Source organism: Nyctereutes procyonoides, unplaced genomic scaffold, assembly GCF_905146905.1.
Source record: "Nyctereutes procyonoides isolate TBG_1078 unplaced genomic scaffold, NYPRO_anot_genome, whole genome shotgun sequence".
Taxonomy (NCBI): domain Eukaryota; kingdom Metazoa; phylum Chordata; class Mammalia; order Carnivora; family Canidae; genus Nyctereutes; species Nyctereutes procyonoides.
Window position 1 is genome coordinate 60,155,942 of NW_026575140.1, and position 24,399 is coordinate 60,180,340.

The 24,399-nt window shown below is 41.1% G+C and overlaps 1 protein-coding gene across 6 annotated transcripts in view; it reads left to right on the forward strand.

The window, feature by feature from the left end:
• Positions 1–24,399, forward strand: part of YAP1 (Yes1 associated transcriptional regulator) — a 113,681-nt gene that overhangs the window by 63,017 nt on the left and 26,265 nt on the right. For 3 of the 6 annotated variants that reach the window (XM_055304760.1, XM_055304765.1, XM_055304763.1), the window contains exon 4: positions 13,524–13,643. In XM_055304760.1, the coding sequence (XP_055160735.1) occupies positions 13,524–13,643 (120 nt within the window). The remainder of the gene's footprint in view (positions 1–13,523; positions 13,644–24,399) is intronic. The other 3 variants (XM_055304762.1, XM_055304764.1, XM_055304766.1) reach the window with 1 other exon arrangement.

A 24,399-nucleotide genomic window follows, 5' to 3' on the forward strand; every position in this document is an offset into this window, starting at 1 on the left:
AGCGAATTTTTTAAAAATCCTGCAACAGTAAACATGTGGTAGCAGAAATCACATTATGTCAAAAAGTTTTTCAAAGGTGGTTTCTTTCTTTGAGCATTCTGAAGTCTGATTGAACCTACAGAAGCTACTCTCTCAGATTTAGTTACTGAAAGTCTGAACTGTTAAGTTAAAATAGAGGAGATTCTCATTGCCCTGAAGAAATTTCAAAGGGTTGCATTCTGGACACTTCTCTGAGCTTGTACTGGGCATTTTCCTTGAGGATGTTCTTCCTTCCAGCTGCCACAAAGATGAAAATGATTTTAAAAAAATTTTATTTGAGAGAAAGAGAGAGTGGGCAGGAGCGTGAGAAGCAGCAGAGAGAGAAGGAGAAGTAGACTCTCTGCTGAGCAGGGAGCCCACACCCAGCTCCACAAGACCACAGCCCAAACCAGAATCAGGGGTCAACACTGAGCCACTCAGGCTCCCCAAACATGAAAATGATTTTTAACAAAGTCTCAGTTTTACCTTGAGAGACAGTATTCCCTTTCTAAATTATTCATTCAACAAATCCCAAATGCCCTACTTTGTAGCAGGCATTTTAATGGCCACTGAGATTGTAGAGTCAAGTTAAAACAGGTTTTCCCATCTAATGACAACAGTAAATGTTAGAGCAGACATATGCACTGAATGCTGAGCAAATAGACGGCCATGTGCCTTGCAGGCTGGAGAAGGCATCTCAGAAGCCAAGTGTTCATTCATTCCCTGAGCGCACGTGCTGAATACCCACCATGTGCCATGCACTCTTGCACATCATGAGAATACAGAATGTAATTGTATATATACAGTGTGTCTGATAGTTAAAAATGGCAAGAGAAAAATCAGTTGCAGATGGAGAGTAGTTGGCTGGGGAGGCAGGGAGGTGATGACACTATATAGCTTCTCTAGGACAGACGCCCTGTCATTGAGCAGAGAGGTAAATGAGCTGAGAGCTATGCAGATACCTCGGGGAAAGGAAGGAATGTTCCACGCATCCCACAACAGCCAGTTCAGAGGTACTGCGGGATGTTCAGGAAGCATCTGGGAAAGCTAGCACAGAAGCCATGTCATAGAGGAGCTTACAGGTCTCAAAGAGGCAGTGATACAACCTGAGCTCGCTTTCTGACTTAGAATAGGAGTTGGGTGCAGTTGTAATAAGTCTGTGTGGTGGAGGGGGAAGTGGTAGGAGCGGCTGGATTCAGGACCTGAGCTTCAGTAGGTTTGCCCAAAGAAAAGGAATGGGGCAGGGTCACAGTATGTGAGAAATCCAGATTGTGATTCAGCAGATGTGGAGTGGGAGTTTGCGGGTGGTGCTGACACTTGCTGGTACGCAGACGGCATGCACGGGAGACCCCAGAACTGTAGGAGTGGGAAAGAGCTGCTTTCTGACTCCTATCTTAATGTTCTTCCTGTTTCCTATCCCACAGAATCCATCATTTTGTATAAGCACTTGTTTACTATAAAAATTCTGTAAAATGTTATCAACTGTTAAAAAAATCTGTGATTTATAAAAGCACAAACTAAGAATCTGATGACTTGACCAAGACAAATTCTTTTTTTTTTTTTTAATTTTATTTATTATTTGAGAAAGAGTGCACAAGAATGAGCATGAACTCAGGGAGAGGCACTTCCCACTGAGCAGGGAGCCTGACGCAGAGCTCAATCCCAGGACCCTGAGATCATGACCTGAGCCCAAGGCAGACACTCCACCAACTGAGCCCAGAGGCCCCTACATCAGTCATTCTTTACACAGATAGGTTTTTACTCATTTCAGGTCAACAAACTGGTTCTGTGTGGTTTCAGTGCTCAGCTGTGGGGAGAACAGGACAAACAATCATGTGCTTATTTCTGACTTAGGGCCTCCTGGGGAAAGTAGGTGGTGTAGGCACAGATTAGAGCCCAATGAGGCATGTGCTGTGAAGGGGACGTGAGCATCATGGTGGGCACCCAGCATGCTGAGGACCTGAATGCAAGTAAGTAGTGTCAGGGCTTGGGCTTGGGGCTCACCATCATGTCCCCTAGTTTGGCAGAAAAATCTTTTAGCTACCCACATGACCTAGGAGTATACCCTAACTTGAAGGGAAAAAAAAAATGGACTGGTCACCACTCTTGCATTTGTGTTAGTGAAGTAGATTTTTATCAGTATATTCATAATCTTTTTAGCTTCTAGGCCTATACACAAGAATGACACAGTCTTGCCCTGTGACCTGGGGCTGCATGCTTTAAGTCAGTTTTCACTCTGAGAGTAAAACTGTTGCAATGGAAACCAGAGGAGAAATCCTGTTTCTTTTACCAAAACCTGATTTCATAAACTGTGTTTTCCTCAACTAATACATTCATAAATACTTGTTCCACACTTAGATTATTGAAACCACAAAAACAGTGACAGTAATATTTAATATTGATTATACATGACAACTGTTTGAAGTGTGTCTACCTGAAAATGTTACTCATGGGGCAGGACTCGTTAAGGGCTTATGTGATCATATAAAGTTCAGATGCTTATGCCTGTGGAAGACTCCTTTGGATACAGAAGCACTAAAGAGTCAAGGGTGAATATACTTGAGCTTTGTATATTTTGAAAAGTCACATGTCCGCAGATCAAAGTATCACAAGCTAATAATACTCTGGTGGTAGTTTCAAATAAATGTTGCCATATTTGTCCTGATAAACCTTGAAAATCAAGCATATCCATTTATGAATAAATGGAGATGTCTTTTTCTATATTCTGGGACAGAATGATAAATTCTTCCCATGCTATTACCTGGCCTATATACTTAAACCCTATAAAAGAGCATATTCAATACATGCTACAGTAAAAAATGAAAACAAGTGTAATTTCAATACGTAGATGGGAAAGATTGAGGAAGTCTTCCCAAAGGTACCTTATGAGAATAGAGTACAATTTCAGTGGATAAAAACAATGGAGGCTAGGGTTGCCTGGGGGTCTCCGTCAGTGAATCATCTGCCCTCAGCTCAGGTCATAAACTTTAGGGTCCTGGGATCGAGTTCTGCATTGGGCTCCCTGCTCAGGGGCGAGTCTGCTTCTCTCTCTGCCTTCCTGTCATCCCCCCCACCCCCACCCCAAACACATGCACACGCACTCTTTCCCCCCACCCCCTCAAATAAAAATCTAAGAAAAACACCAGTGGAGGCTAGGAGGAGATGGGCTGCGGGTGGGAGCACTGGAGACTGTATGTGGGGGGTGAAAATGTGTGATATTGCAGGGGACTGGGCAGATGGACCAAGTGGATCGAGGGCTAACCTCAAGGGGATCTTCTTACTTGGGACAAAGGAAGGACCCGAGGGAGAGGCAGGGATCTGCAGGCAGAGCCGACCTGAGGAGTGGCACTTGCCCTGGGGAGGGATGAGGAGGCCTGTTGAGGGGAGTGGAGGAGACAGTGTGCCCAGGGCCTGGAGCCAGGGTAGCTGCCGTGGTCAAATCAGCTGGCCATCCAGGGCCTCCAGCAACCCCAGAACAATTTGAGGACTTCCCCTGTGGGCTTCAGGGCGGCCTGAGGCAGAGAGCCCTTTCCTCCAATGAGGTGAGGCCAGGTTTAATGGGCAGTTGATGAACACCAGTTTGGAGGCTGCTGCTGCAATTTAGTCAGGAAATATGAGAGTCTACATTGCATTTCTGTTTGAGGAGCAGATAAAATTGTTGTTTCAAAACAAAATCACTCAGAACATGGGAACATGTTTTTGTAAAGTGTCTGTCTAGTTAGAAGAATGAAGGATGTAGGGGTCCTCTGTGTGGACACGGCTGAAGCTGGGGGGCTACTTGAGAGTTCTCGGTGAATGGTGGTGGTTCTGGAAGATCATGAGTTCTGGAGAGCTGGTTCCGTCTGGGCTGTGCCTGGTGGTCACGAGTCTTTAGTGAGTTCATGGGTGCTCGCGGAGAATTTAGCTTATTTTGCATAGAATAAGGACACTTTGTGATTTATCACTGATACAGAGACTACAATCCCAAAACACAGATTCATCCTTGTTGGATCCCTCTCGGAGACCCTGGCATCTTTTCTACCTGCTGGTCCTGCATTCCAAGGAAACGACTCCTGATAGTTCTCTACTTTGAACCTCGTGTCAGGTTGTGTGCAGTAAACTTGCAGTGTCCTGGCTGATGACGTGGGGTGGTGACAGGGAGAGGTTGCTCATCTAACTTGTGGGGTAGTTTATCAAGATTTTCTTGTTTGATAAGACATTGCAGATGTCAGGCATTACTGATGCAAAAGGGTCCTAAGGTAAGAGCAGGAAGTTAATGTTGAGTCACCTTTCAGGTTCTGACCCAGAGTATTTTATTTGTTTTTCAAGTATTGCAGGAAGTTGCACTACTGTAGTACATGAGTTATTTAGCCAGTAGTAGTAATTCCTGCCTAGGAGTTTATTTTCCCCAACGGTAAGTAACTCTCATTTATGAATTATTTAATGGTCGCCTACCACTCTTCTTTCTCTTGCCCTAATTCAGATTTCTCACCTTCCGGGAGCCTGGTGGGCTCAGTCAGTGGAATATGTGACTGTCCATCTCAGGGTTGTAATTTCAAGCCCCCATTAGGCATTGAGGGTTACATTAAAAAAATTCTCACCTTTACACGTTATTAAATGCTCCACCTTCTTGACACAGGGCTTATTTTTTAATCTCTCATTCCCAAAAGACCTTGATGTGGTGGTCGGCCTTGAAGAACTCCCACCTCCTCCCCTTGTCTGGGGGCCTGTCTCTAGTGTGTGTGAACCTGACTGAGCACAGAAATGTTTACTGCACACTCTGACTTATTTAGGGATTATCCCTGAGCTCAGAGAATCGGTATTACCCCTGAGGGTCGGTGATCCCCACATGTTACTCATTTGGCACTTCACTGTTTGGGATGATGAAAGTTCTCTGGTCGAGTCTTGACTGCAGAAACTGCGTACCATGGTACCTCTGCCCTTCCATAACGTCCTTTTCACTCTTTCCCTGGCAGGATGCTTGCCCCAGGCTTCAGCTTGTGCTGCTTGAAGCCTCAGCCTGAAGCTCACTTCTTTCATGCAACGTTTCTGGTCCATTCTTCCGAAAGACCTTGTTTGCGTTCATGTTGCTTTGTGTCTTTTTGCATGCTGCACTCACCATCCAGCACTGTGCTATACATAGCTGTTTGTTTTCCTGGTTAGAACATGAGTTCCGTCCAACAGGGACTGTTTTGCTCTCTGCCTGCAGTGCATCTCAGAACCTAGCATCATGCCCGAATGTAGTAGGACCTCAGTAGATAGTATTGAAGAAAAGACTTTGTAGTACTCTTGTTCCTTCAGTTTGTCATGCCAGGTAATGGAGAGGTTGAGCTTAGAGGAAAAGAAAACAGAGTATCTTATTTCACAAGCTAAATGACAAATTTTAATTGAATCTCCTGTCGATTTGTTTCAGTCAACATTTATTACCCTCCTTCTGCACTGTGGACACTCTACTCTGCTAGACAGTAAATAACAAAGTGCTCAGTATGCACAAAAATAGAAACTCCTAGGGACGTGCCACGCCTTGGGTGCCTTAGTGGTTGAGCATCTGCCTTTGGCTCAGGTCCTGGTCCTGGGGTCCTGGGATCAAGTCCCATTGGACTCCCTGTGAGGAGCCTGCTTCTCCCTCTGTCTGTGTCTCTGCCTCTCTGTGTGTGTCATAAATAAATAAATAAACAACAAAACAACTCCTAGCCTGGAAGGAAACACAACTAACCAAATTGTATTATGATAAGGGTTATTCATTTGAATTGAGAAAATCAAGAGTTGAAGCTAAATAAGCAGTAATCATCCCATGGATCACATATGCTCGCTCATCTTGCCTCCAGGGCCCTACTCTTCGTTTCCATGTAGTCCTTAGAGGACAAAAAAAATTAATTGTGGTACTTCTCCTTAATAGTTGCTTGAGCCATTCAGGTTTTTTGTTTTTTGTTTTTACAAAGAAATAGCATCACCTGCATTATGAGTTGCTTTATTCTGATAGATGTGAGCCATTCATGTCATCCTGTTCTAGCAGACCTCGTGGGGCATTCTCAGACACACAGCACCTCAGAGTTTGGTCTGTGAACTGCCCATGGTACCTAATGATGAGTAATTGTAGTTGTGTGTAAGCTAGATGTAGTCAAGAAGTAGTTCTGTGCCCGGCTAACAAGATTCTAAGTGGTTATTGTAAGTTGGTGGTTCTCGAAGTATGTTCCCCAGACCAGCAGCATCAGCGTCCTTGGGCATTTCCAGGCTAACCCCTCACCTTCCCAATCAGAAAGTCCAAGGGTGGGGTTCAGCAACGTGTTTTAACAAGCCCTCCAGGTGATTTTGATCACAAATTTTAAATCATCTTTTGTGAATATTTTGCTACTTGTATTTGCTTTATTTTATCTACTCCATATTGAAGAAATTATAACACATTACATCAGAATGTAAACTGAACTCAGGCATTCTGAATTTATTTTGATATATCCCTGTGGTCTTCTCTTAAAAATGTAATTTTGTGGGAAGCCCCAATTTCCCCTTGGACTTATTAGGACTTTACTCCATTCTCAGGCTAGCCCAAACACATTTGAATCACACTTCTAATAGCCTTTGTAACCTAATGGCTCAGAAAATCTATCACTGTTGTTTTCTTTGCTTTTCATGAGTATTTAACAGTTAGCTTGTTAGTTTAGCATAATGACTTAGATTCCTGCATTAAGTAAGTATCAAGTCACTGAATTTCTTCTAAGGTCCATTTAACTAAAAATCTTGTTTTGTGTGTGTAAAGCCCAGACCTGCTTTGTTTGGTTTGGTTTGTGTTTGTTTTTTCTTTTAAATATTTTATTTTATTTTATTTATTTTATTTTATTTATTTTATTTTATTTTATTTTATTTATTTTATTTATTTTATTTTATTTTATTTTATTTTATTTTATTTTATTTTATTTTATTTTATTTTATTTTATTTTATTTTATTTTATTTTATTTTATTTTATTTTATTTTATTTTATTTTATTTTATTTTATTTTATTTATGAGAGAGAGAGAGAGAGAGAGAGAGAGAGAGAGAGGGAGGGAGGAGAGAAGCAGGCTCTATGCAGGGATCCTGACGTGGGACTGGATCCTAGGTTTCCAGTATCACACCCTGGGCTGAAGGTGGTGCTAAAGCTGAGCCACCGGGGCTGCCCTTTTTTTGTTTTTAAAATAGGCTCCACACCCAGCATGGAGCCCAACGTGGGGCTTGAACCCACAATCCTGAGATCAAGACCTGAGCTGAGACCAAGAGTCAGATACTCCACTGACTGAGCCCCCCCAGATGCCCCAGGTCTGTATTTTATTTAATTCATGTTTAAAGTTGAAGATTTGTTTCTTTTCAGTTTTCTTTTTTTACTGCTAAGGATTGGATTATGGCCCAGTACTATTTTTTTTTTTAAGATTTTATTTATTTATTCATGAGAGACCCAGAGAGAGAGGCAGAGACACAGGCAGAGGGAGAAGCAGGCTCCATGCAGGGAGCCCGACGTGGGACTTGACCCCGGGACTCCAGGATCACACCCTGGGCTGAAGGTGGCACTGAACTGCTGAGCCACCCAGGCTGCCCACCCAGTACTATTTAAAGGCTATCTTTCCTCATCTACTTCTTTTAGCAGTTTTTATATTAAAAAAAAAAAATCCTTTCTGAACCGCTTTTTCCAGATAATATTATATTTACCCAGTGTTAAATGAAAAATATGAATGAATCTGTAAAGCATTATTTTCTTTTCTCTTTGACACATTAGAGTGCTTAGAAAATTAATTATACAGTAATTCTATTTCATATGCACCTTATTTGATTTCTTTTTTTTTTTTATTTTTATTTTTTTTTTTATTTTTTTTAAATTTTTATTTATTTATGATAGTCACACAGAGAGAGAGAGAGAGGCAGAGACACAGGCAGAGGGAGAAGCAGGCTCCATGCACCGGGAGCCCGACGTGGGATTCGATCCCGGGTCTCCAGGATCGCGCCCTGGGCCAAAGGCAGGCGCCAAACCGCTGCGCCACCCAGGGATCCCACCTTATTTGATTTCTTAAATAGAAATATGGTGTGAAAATAGGGCAGCTGTCACTATTGTTCGCAGGTTTGGTTTTCTTGGTACCTTCATGTCTGAAATTAGTGTCTTCAGAGCTGTGTTTTTGTTTTTAAGGATTTTATTTATCAGAGAGAGAGCACACCGGACTCCCCTCTGAGCAGGGAGTGTGATGCTGGGCTCCATCCCAGGAACCTGGGATCATGACCTGAGCCAAAGGCAGACATGCTTCACCAACTGAGCCACCTGGGTGCCCCAGAGCTTTGGTTTTTATGGCTTATGGTGTATATGAATGGTATTAGTGAAAAGTTTGCTGAACTTTATTTTTTAAGTCTGCTGTTTTTAGTGAGATGCTAAATACTTAATGATTTCTATATAACAAATATTTGAAATTATGATTATATATGATAAGTACTTAATGACAAACTTTTGTATAATGAGAAAAAGTCACTATTTCCACTTTGCAAATTTAATGTATGGAAACGCTTGCATAACTTTTAGAGAGTAAATTTATATCTTTGGGAAGCAGCATATATTATATGGTTAAAAGCAGAAGCTGTCAAGTTAGAGACATGGGTTCAGATCTTACCTTGACCAAGTTTCCTGTCTCCCTTGGGTGAATTATGTCTCTGAATGCCCCTGTGTTTCTTCCGTATGACAAAGATGAGGTCAGTGCTGAGCCACCAGGCCACTGTGTAGGTGAGATGTGACCGTGTCATCACAGTGTGGTGGCAGTGCCATGGCTGCTCCCAGGGCTCCAGCAGCCTTACGATTTCAGAACTCCTTTGATATCTAACATTGGGAACAGGGATAAATGAATTCTAATGTAGGCGTGTCTCATTTTACTGTGTTCTACTTTATTGTGCTTCTCAGATACTGTAGGTTTTTACAAACTGAAGGTTTGTGGAAGCCCTGCATCCATCAAGCCTGTTGATGACATTTTTCCAACAGCATTTGCTCACCTGGTGTCCCTGTGTCACATTTTGGCAGTTCTCATAATAATGCAACTTTTTCATCATCTGTTTGTTCTGCTGATCTGTAACCAATGATCTTTGATGTTACTATTAAAATTGTCTTAGGTGCTGTGAACTGTGCACATGTAAGATGGTGAGTTTAATAAATGCTGTTAATTGGCTCTTCCCCCATGTCTCTCCCTCTCCTCTGGCCTTTCTCCTGAGACACAGCAGTATTGGGATAAGGCCAGTTGATGACCCTACAAGGGCCTCTAAGTGTTCAAGTGAAAGGAAGAGTCGTAGGTCTTTCACTTTTAAGTCCAAAGACTTAAAATGATGAAAATGATGAAGTCGCAGTAGTGAGGAAGGAAGGCATGGGAGCCGAGGTACGCCGAACGCTAGGGCTCTCGTGCTAACAGCCAAGCTGTGAATGAAAAGGAAAGTTTCTGTAAGAAATGAAAAATACTACTCCAGTGAGCACACAAGTAAGAAAGTAAAACAGCCTTATTGCTGATGGGTAGAAAGTGTCAGTGGTCTGGAGGGCCAAAGCCTCACCCAGAGCAGGGCCCTGACTCTCCAGTTCTGAGAGGTGAGGGAGCCTCAGAAGAAAAGTCAGAAGCTGGAGGGAGTCGGTTTGTGAGGTTTAAGGAACCCAAGAAGTGTGGGCAAAGCTGCACCAAGTGATCCAAGAAATCCAGCTGAGATGATTAATGAAGGGAAGAAGAGACTGTAGGATTTGCGGAGCTGGAGAGGGAGAAGTCAGTGCCTGGCTTAAAGGACAGGCTGACTCTCTTATAAGAGACTGATGCAGCTGGTGACTTTCCATTGCAGCCAGTGCTTGTTGATGACTCTGAAAATTCTCAGGGCCTGTACATAGGATGCTCCATCTACATTGCGTGTGCTCTAGAAAAACAGAGCAACAAAGCCTGGATGAGAGCACAGCTGTTGACACATGGTTTACTGAGTAAGTCCACTGTCGAGACCAACTGCTCAGAAAAAGGATAACTTTCAAAATGTGGTAGCTTATTGACAATGTGCCTGGTCACCCAGGAGCTCTGATGGAGGTGTCCAATGAGACACCTTGTTCTCATGCCTGCAGCCTTGCATCCAGGAGTCATTTTGACTTTCAGGTCTTAGCATTTAATAAATATATTTTGAGGGCAGCCCAAGTGGCCCAGCGGTTTAGCGCCGCCTTCCGCCCAGGGTGTGATCCTGGAGACCTGGGATCAAGTCCTGTGTCGGACTCCCTGCATGGAGCCTGCTTCTCCCTCTGCCTGTGTCTCTGCCTCTCTCTCTCTCTCTCTTTCTCTCTCTCTCTCTCTCTCTCTCTGTCATGAAAAAATAAAATCTTTACAAATAAAATAAAGAATTAAAAAAAAAATGCACTGAGAAACCAAAAAGTTCACATGACATCCTTTATTGTAGTGGTCTGGAACCAAACCCACATATCAGGTTTGCCTGTACAGTAAGATGTATAAAGCCATTAAAGAGAAAAAGATCTAGTGTTGTGTCAAGAAGGGATGCCGTAATATGTTAAGTGAATAAAGCAAGTATGGGACAGGTAGAGCAGGTATCAGTGGGTATGCATTTGTTGTAGAAACACAGGCACAAGAAAGGCATCCAGAACATATCACAAAACTGAAGTTGTTTAGTTTTTTTCCCCTGAGGAGTAGGTCACAAAAACTGCACAATTTTTCCATTCTGCATTTTTGTAAGTTTTAACATTTTTTAAAAGAACTGTGAATATGAATACATTTATGAACAAAAAGTTTAAGAAACAAAAGGCACTGGTTTAGCAACATCATTTATTATTCTTTTTATAAATATATATATATTTTAAGATTTTTTTTTTATTGATTTATGAGCGAGAGAAGCAGAGACACAGATAGAGGGAGAAACAGCCTCCCTGCGGGGAGCCCAATGCATGACTCAATCCCAGGACCCTGGGATCACAGCCTGAGCCAAAGGCAGACACTCAACCACTGAGCCACTCAGGTGTTCCATGTTTATAAATATACCAATTGAAAATAATATATGTACTAAATGATTTTTAAGCTCATGTATAGAAAGCTCAAAATATGTCAAGGCAGTGCCTGAGCAGTTCCTCAGATACTGCTAGCCTGTGCATGAAAAGATGAGCGAACAAGTGAGTGCTCATCTGGTAAATGTTAACACAGAAGAGAAAATTCATAATCCATGTGGGGTCCTCGAGGAAGGCTGAATTGAGGGGTGACATCTGAGCTCTCTTGCAGAATGAATGAGAGTGTATAAGGGGCAAGTCAAAGGACATCTGTGGAAGAGGAGCAGCAAATACAAAGAGATGGCCTGATTTTGTGAAAAGTTGGGAGGACAGGGGCTCGGGTGTGTGAAGAACACCTGTTAAGAAATGAGTCCAGCTGGTATTTTCCTTTTGTTGCTCAAGAGGAAAGGAACTGCTTTTACAAGTAACAAGTTACATAGAAGAATTGATCAGGTAGTATTGTAAGAAGAAATCCTTGGTGGCTGATAGGGGACGCTGGGATGAGGAGAGGTGATGAGACACCAAGGAAGGAAGCTCTGGTGGCTGAGAAAGAGGAGCTGCTAGTGACTCCTGATGACTGCGTTCTTCGAGATGCCCTGGAACAGAGAGGTCAGAGAGAACATGAGTGTCACCTGCAGTACAGGGTGGTGGGGGCAGGAAGGTTGCTTTGTATCCAGGATACTGCTCTGGGTTCTGACTCAGGCGGCCAAGGTGGATAGCAATACCAGTAAAAAACAGCAAGTTTGGAGGCTCTACTGGGATGTGCTGATGTTGATGGAGGTGATCAGAGCCATCCTGCAACTTTTGTTGACTTCTACATCATGATGTCTCAGGCACTTAAAATGTCAGTTATTTTTCTAAAGCATCTTTCTATTGAGCTGGCTTCCCAATTAGCACCCGAGCACTCATATTCAGTTATGGGGGTTCTGTTTTCCTGGTAGTGAAATAGAGCCCATGTGATAGTGAATGCTACTGAGAAAAGTGGATCGATGTACATGTGTTAAAGGAATTTGCTTCCCATTCACTTGTTAGTAAATATGGGGTCCCTGTGGCAAATTCCAACTCTGGACGTGCTTAATTTTCACTGTGGACAGAACTCTGCAAGCAGGACAGCAAGAGGGCTTTCCCTGTGGACTCTGGAGAGTATGCAGCAGACCTTTGGCAATGGGATAGTAGCAAATCGGTCAGTTTCTGAAATAAAGGAAACTGGCCAGAATGAGAGCTTTGGGTCCCCATGGGCCTGTGTGAATGTTCTGTTTAAGCAAAGTTACTCAACATCACGCGCAAGTGTGTCTTGGAATGCCAGTTGAGGATAGGTAAGGAACCTAGTAGTTTCCTTAGTGCTTGTGTCGAGTGTGGGGTGATGGCTGAGAAGAAGCCCAGGGAAGAGGAGCAGTGTTTCAGGCCCTGCTGCCAGATGTGCATGCCGTGTGACCCTGTGTATGGAGCCACTGTGTGCCAGCGTCCTGGTTAGAATGGAGGTGTGAGGACCGCGTGAGTCACCGGCGGTTGTGAGGGTTAAATGAGTTGAAGCACATGATCTTCTCTGAGCAGTGGCAGGCACCCAGGGAGTGCTCTGTTCATTTTGATCCACAGATGGAAAGAGTTGAGGTGTTCATTCAAATAGTTTTAGAATTCCCATGTTCTTTAGTCCTACCTTACAGATGTTGTACCTTTGAAATTCTCTCTCTCTTCCTTCCTGAGAAGTTGGCCCTCAGCAGCTCCAGGGCTTCCCCTGCCTCTTCTAAGTGCTCAGCCACCACCCTACCACCTGGTGCTTCTGGGCTGCTTAAAAATAAGCTTTCTCTGGAATATGGTTAGTTCTCTGTGATAATTTTCTTGGTGTGAGCCAATCACATAAATCATGAAAATAAGCAGAGCTTCACAGAATTAGCCAAAGTGTGTTTTACATGAAGCAAAATGTTAACGACACATCAGGTGTTTTGAGGACACTTGTGTGATCTCCTTGTTGAAGAGCCTTGAGGTCTGTGGGCAGGCCCAAAGCTGTGCACCAAATGTGTCCTATTAACAATGATGATAATTTGAGTCATGACTTCTGAAAGGATTTCTCACAACACTTTTTTTCTATCCATGTCTCTGGGGATGTAGAGTATATTAATTAGTAGTTTCTTTTAAAAAGTGCAGAAGAGGGATCCCTGGGTGGCGCAGCGGTTTGGCGCCTGCCTTTGGCCCAGGGCGCGATCCTGGAGACCCGGGATCGAATCCCATGTCGGGCTCCTGGTGCATGGAGCCTGCTTCTTCCTCTGCCTGTGTCTCTGCCTCTCTCTCTCTCACTGTGTGCCTATCATAAATGAATTTAAAAAATTCAAAAAAAAAAGATTAAAAAGTGCAGAAGACTTTGGTATATAGGTTTACTTTTCTTCTCTGAACACATGTTTAATTCTGGTTTAATACATTGTTTTGTCAAGACCTATTTTCTTTATAAATTAGCACCCTTCCCACTTTTTTTAGCTGCACCAAATAAAAACCAACTATGATGTTTTTTTTGTACTTATAGGTCCTCTTCCTGATGGATGGGAACAAGCCATGACTCAGGATGGAGAAATATACTATATAAACCATAAGAACAAGACCACCTCTTGGCTAGACCCAAGGCTTGACCCTCGTTTTGGTAAAGGTTCATCTCAAAACCTTTTTAGATATTTTTGATTGTGTGTGTGTGTGTGTGTGTGTGTGTGTGTGTGATAGAGAATGAGAGAGAGACTTTGGTTTGGGAAGATATACTAAAATTACGTTGCTTTATAGTATTGAAAAGGAAATGACTGCCCGCTCAGCTTTTCCTGTATTATTTTTCTTTCTTTCCTGTATTATTTTTATATCTCTTTTTATACCTTTCACTCTGGACTTGAGAATGTAGATCTGAATCAGCTTGGTAACTTGGACTTCTCAGGGTGGGGTTGAGGTAATGTTGTGGTGGCTGCTAACCAGACTCACTGTTCTTTCACATTTTTGGGAGACAAAGCGATCTTGCTCTAAATGGTCTTTCTGGCCACGCTAATCATCAGGCTGTCAGGCTGCTATGAAACCTGGGGTTCCAGCTCTTGTCCATGACCCCATGTCTATTTCTGCTAGACTTCAGGGGGCAGTGAGCCCCATCCTGTGTTCTCTGTCCTCAGTTGGGAGGGGTGCCATCACCCTGGAGATCAGTTTTAAGAAAGGATCCTTAGTTTTTTTATTTAGGAAACAAAAAGCGAAGCCATATTCCCCTCCAATCGCATGACTAAAATCATCGTTTGCACAAAGGAATACTCTCCTCATAAATGTACACATTTCAGTGATCATATACAAGCTCTTAAGTGCCACATTTCTTCACTCTTCTCAATTTCTTCAGTTGGGTTTCTGAGATAGTCTTCCAAAGCCATGGAAAAATGAGTCTTAAAAAGGAGCAAAGCATTGTGGTTTTGAAGCTTTCATCTTGGACTGGGTGCAGCTAAATGAAAACAATGTGTACATCAATGAGTAGGTCACACTAAGGGGACGGGGACCTTTGAAGCTTTCCAGAGGTTGGCCCGACAGCAGCTGTGGGGCCCTTAAGAGAAAGAGGAGTTAACTCTGTGGATCTTTCCAAACACAGTCCTGGGGGAAAGGGAGACAGGAAACTTCTGCCCGGAGCTGCTTGGGTAAAATAACTTCCCTGTCAGAAACACTGTGAGCAGTTCTGCTCCATCCATGTGTGACCTGTCAGGTCTGCCCTGAGCTGCAGGGACTGCCAGTAATTGAACCCCATTCCCGTGAAGTCAGAGGTAGGCCAGGGCACAGGCCATCCTTCCAACAGATGCCTAGTTTGGCTTCAGTGCTCACCTTTGGAGCTTCACAGTTTGTTTGGGGTGTTAGAAAAGTAATGTGGCATGTTAATAATTTGCAACTTCGGATTTTATTTAATACCTGAGTAAGTCCTTGCAGTTGAAATAGGAAACCAGGTAAGGTAGAGAATTAAGTCAGTGCTGCCATTTGTACAGACTGGAATGACAACTGCCATGTTTCCTTAAATCATCATTAATGAAATGGGTCAGCTTGTCCACATTTTGAAAATTTTTAAAAATGGTGTGTGGTTTTTTTTTTTTTCCCCTAACACAAGGTTATAAAAGATGATGATTAACTCTTAGCTAACTGCAGAACTCAGGAATTGGAGCAAAGTTTGTTTTTTTGTGTAAGTACTTTCAGTTAAAATAGTGAAGTAAAACAACTTGGCTGTGATCCTAAGTAATGACACACACAACTTGGTCTTTGTTTTAAATGAGAAAAAGTACTAAAAAAAAAAAAAAGAAAGAAAGAAATCATCCCACCCTCCCTTTAGCACATGTGTACACGCAAACATGCAATTAGATCTACCAAAAAAAAGTTTCATAAAATTCTCTTACTGCTCTAGTTTCCCTATTTGGGCCCACCATGTCTGTGTATTCCAGACGGGCTTGATAACATGCCAGAGCTTTTTATTCTGTGGCCTGACTTTTAATCTGTTCCAGACCTTTTCATTCTGAGAGCTCAAGTGTGACGAGTGGGGGCAGGAGAGGAAAAGCGTGGGCTTCTCTGATCTGAGTGACAGCAAATCGAGACAGGCTGCTAGCTGCTGAATTTGAAGGAACTTTCCTTGAAATCCGAAGTTCTGTAGTGGGTTGTGTTTTATCTCTGCCAAAAAAAAGTATAAACTGTCCTCTTTCTGACCCTCCGAGCCATGCAGACACAAACAAACGGTAGGTTGTTTTCAGGGTTGCAAGGTTTGCTCTTCTCCATTCCCCAAACCTGTATTAAACTATTTTCCTGTTTTTAGCTTAGGTCATGTTGACCTATGTCTTTGGACATTTTGAAATAGGAGATACGGCTCTGTGTAGTAAGCTTGACGTCTTCACTCCCTTCCTTGAGCTCTCCCATTTCTGTATCAGATGTTTTAGATCGATTATATTTAGAATAATTCGTCATTTACATCCTGCATACAGTTGGTAAATTATCCATATAACTTCAGGAAATTGAAGAGTAATTTGTTGTGGATCAGTTTTCTTTTATCTGATTTTCTTGTTTAACATTTAAAAACTATATTTTTTTGACATTTATATTACTTTAGGGAGTTTATTAGTCATTTATTACAAATCACAAAGTGACATCCAGTAACACTAAGGATTTCCTGGTATTTATTGACTTTGAGAAAAGGAGGGTTTTTATTTGTTTTTAAGGAATCCTATTAGGGATGTTTTGATCCTAGATTAACAAAAATTGGTGCTCAACTGTTACATAGGCCATTAAATTACTTTGTATAAACACCTTTTTTTTTTTTCCCTGAAGATTTTATGTTGTAAACATGAGGAAGCATCTCAAGTTTTAAATGTTTCCTTGTGTGTTGTAGAAATACTGTTTTAGGTAATAGTCCTAGAACAATTTCTGGTAAAAGCCTTAATGAAAATACACAAAAGATTAATTTCTGTTCTTTAGAATGAAAGATCTCCAGAACACTACTCATGAGAGAAACTCTTCATTTATGTACTGTTACTGTCCTTCCTGTCCACGGGGAGACATACTTGAATAATGCTAGCAGTCTGTTTCTAGAAGTCAGTGCTGATGGCACCGCTGCAGTAGAAACAGGTTTGGTGTACATGAAATATTGGAACCAGAGATTTGGGCTAAAAAGTACATCTTTTGAGTCTTAAAGGATGTAATGAACAAAAACACAATGTCTTTCACTTCCTAACAGTTGTTTGCATAGGTGTTCTGTACATGGAGAAACTTAAAGCCTAGATGTTGATTGTGGTTCTTGGTTTTAAACCAAGGAGAGAGAGAGAGAGAGAGAGAGAGAGAGAGAGAGTGTGTGAGAGAGAGAGAAATTTTCCTAAAATAATAATGGTAAGTAGAATTAAAAGAGTAAAAATATGTAATTTATTAGGTCCTAAAGCCAAAAGTTGTTCACATCTCTCTTAATCAAACTTAAATCTTTTGAATCAACACTTAGAGGTCTTCTACAAATACTAGTATTTCAGATATTCGTTAATTTTTTTTCCTTTTAACCCCAAATATTCTTGATAGCTGTTCTAAGTGAATCAGTATTTTACTTTTGATGAAAATGTACCTAATGACCAACTAAGTACCTAAGTGTGCACTAGTAGAGATGGAAAAATACACTGAAGGCTGTGGACACTAAACCCATATCTCTGCTAATGGAGTCCTGGGTAGATAGAGCGTCAGCATCTAATCAATTTTAATGAAGCAAGTCTCTTGATAATCATGCATTCAAAAAATATACATTTTTTTTCTTACCCTCTTTAAATCTTTCCTGATGACGCTAACTTGTAAGTAGTTGGTTATGAGCTATATTTCTAACTACTTAGGATAGAAAACGATAGTTCGGGACACCTGGGTAGCTCAGTGGTTGAGAATCTGCCTTTGGCTCAGGGTGTGATCCCAGGTCCGGGGATCAAGTCCCACATTGGGCTCCCTATGAGGAGCCTGCTTATCCCTCTGCCTATGTCTCTGTCTCTCTGTCTCTCTCTCTCTCTCTGTCTTTCATGAATAAATAAATAAAATCTTAAAAAAAAACAATAGTTCATTGTGTTTTAGATAAGAAGAGCCATGGCACATGCAAAATTTTTAACAGATAAGTCTCACAAAATTTGGCCCTGGAAAGATTTTTATAATTCCCCTAACCAGCATTTTTCAGAATGGAGCTGGGTGAGAAGACGTGATGTTCTGATACTGGGAGATGTCACCATCCCTGGCCCTGGCCCATGGAACGTCACAGTGCCACCCAGTCAGTGTCGGCCTCCACCGCATCAGCAGAGGTGGACAGAAGTGCTGGGGGATGTAAGGAATATGGCTCCAAATAGGAGTTTGTCTGATACCTATTTGTTTTCTAGGGAAACTGTGTGGCCTGTCCAAGGTTATAGCATTAAGCAGCAGAACTAGAATCTGAACTCTGTCTTTTTAGATGTAGAGTTTTTTTGGGAATTTAGATTTCATGCAGTTGATTTGTTAGAAACATCCCTAATTCATCAACACTGATACATGGAAGTTTCAGAGGGAAGATGACAATGGTTACTACATTTACGTGTATTCTCTTGTGACTCACCTTAAGGAAATTACCTAAAGGGAGGGAGTTAGGACATCATCTCCCAACCTCAGTTCTGACCTTTCCCAAGATTACAAGCTTCACATTCTTTCTGTGTAAAGAAAGTTCTAATGGCTGCAAAGTATGTGTCCCTTTATTACCTTGAAATTTACTTCCCTTTGATCCCAGAAGTGTTTTCTTCTGACTGTGGTTTCTCCAGGTTTCTTGTGCACTCGAAGAGTTCTGGGATCTTAACCACTTCACATCCTTTCTCTGGATGCTGTTCATTTTACTGCTGCTTCTTTGAATTTAATACACCAGATTGTGTTTTATATGTACACTATCTACTGAGAAAGATAGTTGTGGGATTGCTCTCACCTGGCATTTTATGTGCCTTCCAAAAATCCTATTTTCAGATCTGCAGAAGTTACCTGGCATCCTGTTCTCTTCATAGGAATTATTACATAAGGTACTAAATTCAAACATAGTATGATAGAGACTTTTACCTGCTCTATTGGGAATCAAGAGACCTGAGTTTTTTCTGATACCACTATCTTCTCTTGACTTAAATGTGATTATATGATACTGGATGCTTTTTTGAGAATGAGTTTGAGTCGTTAATTGATGAAATGCATTCTGCTGGATTACGGATTCATCAGTGACTGCTTTGGCCCCTGGCTTCTGGGTTCAAGCACATGGAGGTTTCAGAGAGAGAGATCTGAACTATTTGTTGCATCATTCAGGTTTAGCTTTTGGTCCTCTGCTCACAGCTGGGAATTACTTTTGAAGAGGAGACAGAGAAATCTTTCAACCTTTAATCTAAAGATAAGCCTTATCACATGGTGAGTATGGCCCGGCCAACAAATCTTATGGGGGGGGTGGGCGGTGCTGCTTGGACTTGGTAGACTTTGTCCTCAGTCTCTTGGAAGCATGTAGGAACTAAAAAATGCATATATTCACAGGATTCGGCTTTATTACCTTAAAGGTGGTGCATTTTTAGTATGCTTTGTTTCTAAAATTTACAGTTCCCATAAATTCCTAATAGAAAGCAAAGGCCTGATAGAAGCTAATTGGAAGTAGCCTTGTAGGCTGTGTGTTTAGTGAAGTCTGATTTAAAACATGCTCTTAGAGATGGTTACTAATTGTCCTCACTACATATATTTTTTTTTTACTTAAGCAAATGAATATTTGCTTATATTTGCTTTGAAATTAATATTTAACTTATTTTTGTTGAAATGGATATTTTAATGCATAAGATTATAGAATACCAAAATTAGGTCAATACTGGAGGTTTGCAGTTTTATTTATGCTTGTGTGTTTTTTGTCTTTTGTTTTTTTTTAATTTTTTTTTTTTTTAGATTTTATTTATTTATTAATGTGAGACACACACGGGGGGGGGGGGGACAGAGACACAGGCAGAGGGAGAAGCAGGCTCCATGCAGGGAACCTGATGTGGGACTCGATCCCGGGTCTCCAGGACCATGCCCCAGGCTGCAGGTGGCACTAAACCACTGCGCCACCAGGGCTGCCCTGTCTTTTGTTTTTTAATGTTTGTTCAGGAAGATGGTGCCAAAATAGTTTGTCAGTCATGGTGAGCAATTTGCACTGCTTACCAAGGGGAAAGCAGACCTGTTCGTTCATTTGTAGTTTATATATGGTGATGGCTCAACAATCCAAGTAATTACAAAGTGAAGGAATTTTTTTTACATGAGTTATTCATATTTACAACTTAAAATCTTAAGATCACTGAAGTCACTGAATGATAACTTAAATTAATGGTTGGTTTATGGTACTAACACCCCTAACATCAAACACCGAAACAAAAAACAACAAAACCTTAGTAAGCTTTTGAAAGAAAACTGTTTCAAGTTATATTTTATCAATGCTGCATTAACAACAAGTATTCTATAAAATGTGCTGGTGAAGAAAGCCACTGTTTGTGCCTCCCCAGAGGTTCAGATATGAGAAACAGATTGTAGGCTTTCTAAGGGAAAAATCAAATGGATTTCTGCTGAAATACCAGAATGATTTAGGAGGAGAGTGGTGTGCCCATTCTTTGTTTGGTTTTATCCTCCCTTTGTTCTGCAACCCTGGTTGCTGAGGTCATTTTATAGCTCATTCTGGACTTGCTTCAGCTTGGAGATTCTCCTGTGCATTACTCATAGCATCCTCCTAACCAGGGATAGAAGCCGTTTCAGTATTTAATCTTTCGACATATGTCGAGTGCCAGTTATGTACCAAGCATAACAGTAGCCATCAGGGAGGGGGTTGCAGGCTACTACATAAATAAATCATGACAAGATGCATTTAGGACAGTGAGAGATGGATAATAAAGTGCCCTTGAAGGGAGTAATGTGGCCTGGGGAGTGAGTGGTCAGGGAAAGCTGTTCTAAGGGGGCATTGGAGTGGGACAAGAACCCAGTCAGGCTCTAGACCAGAAGGTCCAACTTCGTGTTTATCAGCAATATATAAGACATCAGTCTCTCCTAAACTATGAATTCCCCTAGAAAAAGCATTAATAGTAATATGTTACATGTAATTAGAAATCGTTGTTATTAATGGAACTGTTTACTCATTAATTGAATGAATTCATGATGGCAGGTATATTTTAAAATGTATAAAATACATTTTGTCCACCCAGTAGTCTCATTATCTGGGCTTTGTCTCTAAGCTGGACTTCAGACTTTATTTTTGTGTTAGAGGAGGAAGACATGGTTGTCCTCTGAGGACAGAACTGAAAGCTCATTAGAACACTCTCTCCCTTTCTTCTCACCTCATTTAGCAACCCTTGTGTCCTGCCCCAAACGGTTCAATGACATGATAAGGAGAAAATGTGCTGTTGGGTTTTTGTAAGCTACATCCACAATTGCATTGTTTGAAAAATACCATCATAATGAATTTTCATGCCAATAGATGAATTTTTGAGAGATGTTTGAAAGAAGTAGTTGAATGGATCTAAGTAATGATGTTTGTTGTCAATTTTTTTTTAACAGTTTAAGGATTTAAAAAGTTTAGCCCAATTTTGGGGGTCTGTGGGTCTGTGCTTGGGAAAGGAGAGAATTGCAAGAATGCAGGAGGGAGGTATTGCTGTGCCCTGGACAAGATCTAGAGCAGGGGCTTAGAGGAGGCAAACTGCTACAACTAATGCAGAGCAAACCCCACAGTGTTGGTACCACCTGGTTCCTAGTCAGATGGCTAAAATCAACATGCCATAAGTGTTGACCAGAATATGAAATGGGAACCCTTATTCACTGCTGATTGGATCAAAAAATGATGCAGCCACTTTGGAAAACAGTTTGGCAGATCCTCAAAAAATTAAACGCACAGATAGCTTAGGACCTGGCAGTTCCATTCATAAGTGTATACGTAAAGGAAGCTGAAACCGTGCGTCCACACAAAAACCTGTACGTGAGTATTCTTAGCACCATTATTCACCATAGTCAAGAAGTAGAAAGAACATAATTGTCCATCAGCTGACGAATGGACTAACAGTACACTGTACCCATATGGTGGGGCATTACTTGGCAATGAAAAGGAAGGAAATGTTGGTACACACTAGACATGGTTGAATTTTTTTTTTAAAGATGTAATTATTCAGTCATGAGAGACACAGAGAGAGAGGCAGAGACACAGGCAGAGGGAGAAGCAGGCTCCATGCAGGGAGACTGACGTGGGACTCAATCCTGGGTCTCCAGGATCACACCCTGGGCTGAAGGCGGCGCTAAACCGCTGAGCCACCCGGGCTGCCCGACATGGTTGAATTTTGAATTTGGTTGAGCTAAGTGACACAAGCCAGTTGCAAAAGGCCACGTGTTGTTTTGCGCCATGCATGTGTTCTGTCCAGGAAAGGCGAATGCATAGTAATAAAATAGATGGGTAGCCACCAGGAGCTGGGAGAGGGACTGTGTAATGCAGAGAGTACAAGATTTCTTTGGGGGATGAAAATGTTCTGAAATTGATGATGGCTACACAATTCTGTGAATCTATGAAAACTGTTAAAAGGGTAAAATATTTCAGTAAAACTTAATATTTTTTAAAGGTTTTATTTTTAAGTAATTTCTATATCCACTGTGGGGCCTGAACCCACAACCATGAGATCAGGAATGGCTTGCCTCCATCAGCTTGAGCCAGACAGGCACCACAGTAAAACTTTTAAAAAATCATTCCTGGCACAGCATTGTTACTTAGGTACATGGCTCAATTAAGTATTGGGAAACATCTTTCGCATATTGATAATAAAAAGATTCGGGGAACACCTGGCTGGCTTAGAAGGTGGAGTATGTGACTCTTGATCTCAGGCCATGTGTTCAAGCCCCACGTTGGGTGTACAGATTAATTGTAAATAACATCCTCTTAAAAAAAGAAAGAAAAAGAAAGATTTCATCATTAGGTTAGGACCATGGTCTTTTGCATCTTTTACAAGAGGCAGATTTTCAGTGTGAATCTAACAGTAGTTTTCACTGAAAAAACCATTTTATATTTAAATACATAAATTATTATGCCAGTAAGTAGCAATTTTTTGTAGATGTAGAAGTAGTTCCCTAGGTCATGTAACACTTAGCTAGCAATGAGTGTGTTGGGTTTTGCTTTTAGTTTTAAGATTACAGATGGCCTATTAGTTTGTGTTTTTAGAAAAGCACTCATTTCTCTTAACATATTTACTATTTTATGGTCTTGACTCTCCCTGAAGGTATGTGCAAAACCTAAAATTTGTTTCTGAATGTTAAGAACAAACCAACACAACCATGCTAACATGTACACATGTAGTGTTGAGACTTGGTAAAATATCAGACAAAGTAAAGACATGCCCTCTAGGGGTTGTGGGGGACTTGGTGCAAGATAGTGTTTTAAGAGTTGCGAACACTGATTTCTCATTTTAAAGGTATGCCTCCTGAGGTTACCAGGATTGAATTTATTATCTCCCAAGTTCGTGGTTGATGACCAGATCTGTCATACTTTGTAATATTCCAAGGTTAAGGTTATAAATTATGAAAATCTAAAAACTTCCTGAAGTTTGGAAATGCAGATATTGAGAACGAGGTCTGGGAAGAGACCCATCCATGGGGATGACGAGCATGTGACAAGGTGGGCTCTTAGCAATAGTCACTGATTGAATAGGTTGCTACCATCAAACTGACAGGGCTGATTTGTTAAGTAAAACTTGACAGTTACTGTTTCATAGTCCAAGCAGCACAGACTCTGAATTTTAAAATAATTTAAAAAAAAAATCTATCATATTTTAAAGATTTTTTTCTCTTTACCTTCTAGAAATGTTATTAAAGCTGGAGACATTGGGATTTCAGAAGATTATAGGGAAGAACTTGGTCCTCTGCTGGTCTCCTCTTTTACAGCTTCTCTGGCCCTTTCCCCAGAAACAAAGCCTGTTTTGTTTCTTGCCTGCTTGTGAGGTCTCTGCTGCACCCCTTGTGGGTGCACTGCTCTTCTCTCTGTGGAAATGCTTGAGATGCTCAGAAGGTAAAGAACAGGATGCTTCTGGAGAGGAATCAATCCCAGCTTCAGTAGATAAACAAGGCAGTTTGAATTGGTCATTTACATAAAGCGCTTTGTAAGGAAAGTTTGTAGCACTGCTGTATCCATAGGGAGCAGTATTTAGTGCACTCAGCAGATTAGATGGTTTCTGTTGCACATTTGGTGCAGACTTCTCTTCAACTCTGCAGAATTCTTCCTTCATCTCTTGCTATCCTGTTTCTCCCTTCCTGTGTTTTGAATCATTTAAATAAGCTTAGATCCAAAAAAGATCGTACCAACCAATTCATGATGCCTTTAGCGTCCCTGTCATGAGTGATTACTACATATGGTATTTAATTTTAGGAAACGATGGGAAGCAGAGGATATTCTCCTCTTTATTTTCACAGTTGTGTTATTGTCCAGTTTTCACAAAGAATATATATTTATATTAACTTTTAAATGTTATATTAGTTAATAATAATAACCCAGTGTGGAAAGCTCAGAAGTTTTCAGATGTTTCTTAATAGATGAAATATGTAACAGTATATAGTTCTAGAATCTATTTTGCAATTAATCAAGTTTCATATTCCAGTGCTTCTTAACTTACTAATGGAGTATTTCCTAGCAGTTTTTTTAAAATTAATTTATATAATTGCTGGAACTGAAAACATTTTCCCCAATAGCTGTTTGTTCTAGGTTGCAATTTATGAGGTGTTCACTGCATGTGATGAAGTGTCAGATCAGCCCCCCCAATTCATATTTAACTCGTATTATTGAAACGTAGCAGAATGTCTAAGACATCTCAGTGGGGAAGTGTACTGAGTGTCAGACTAGAATGCTGGGAATGTATTTCAGCAAAGGAGGAAGATGT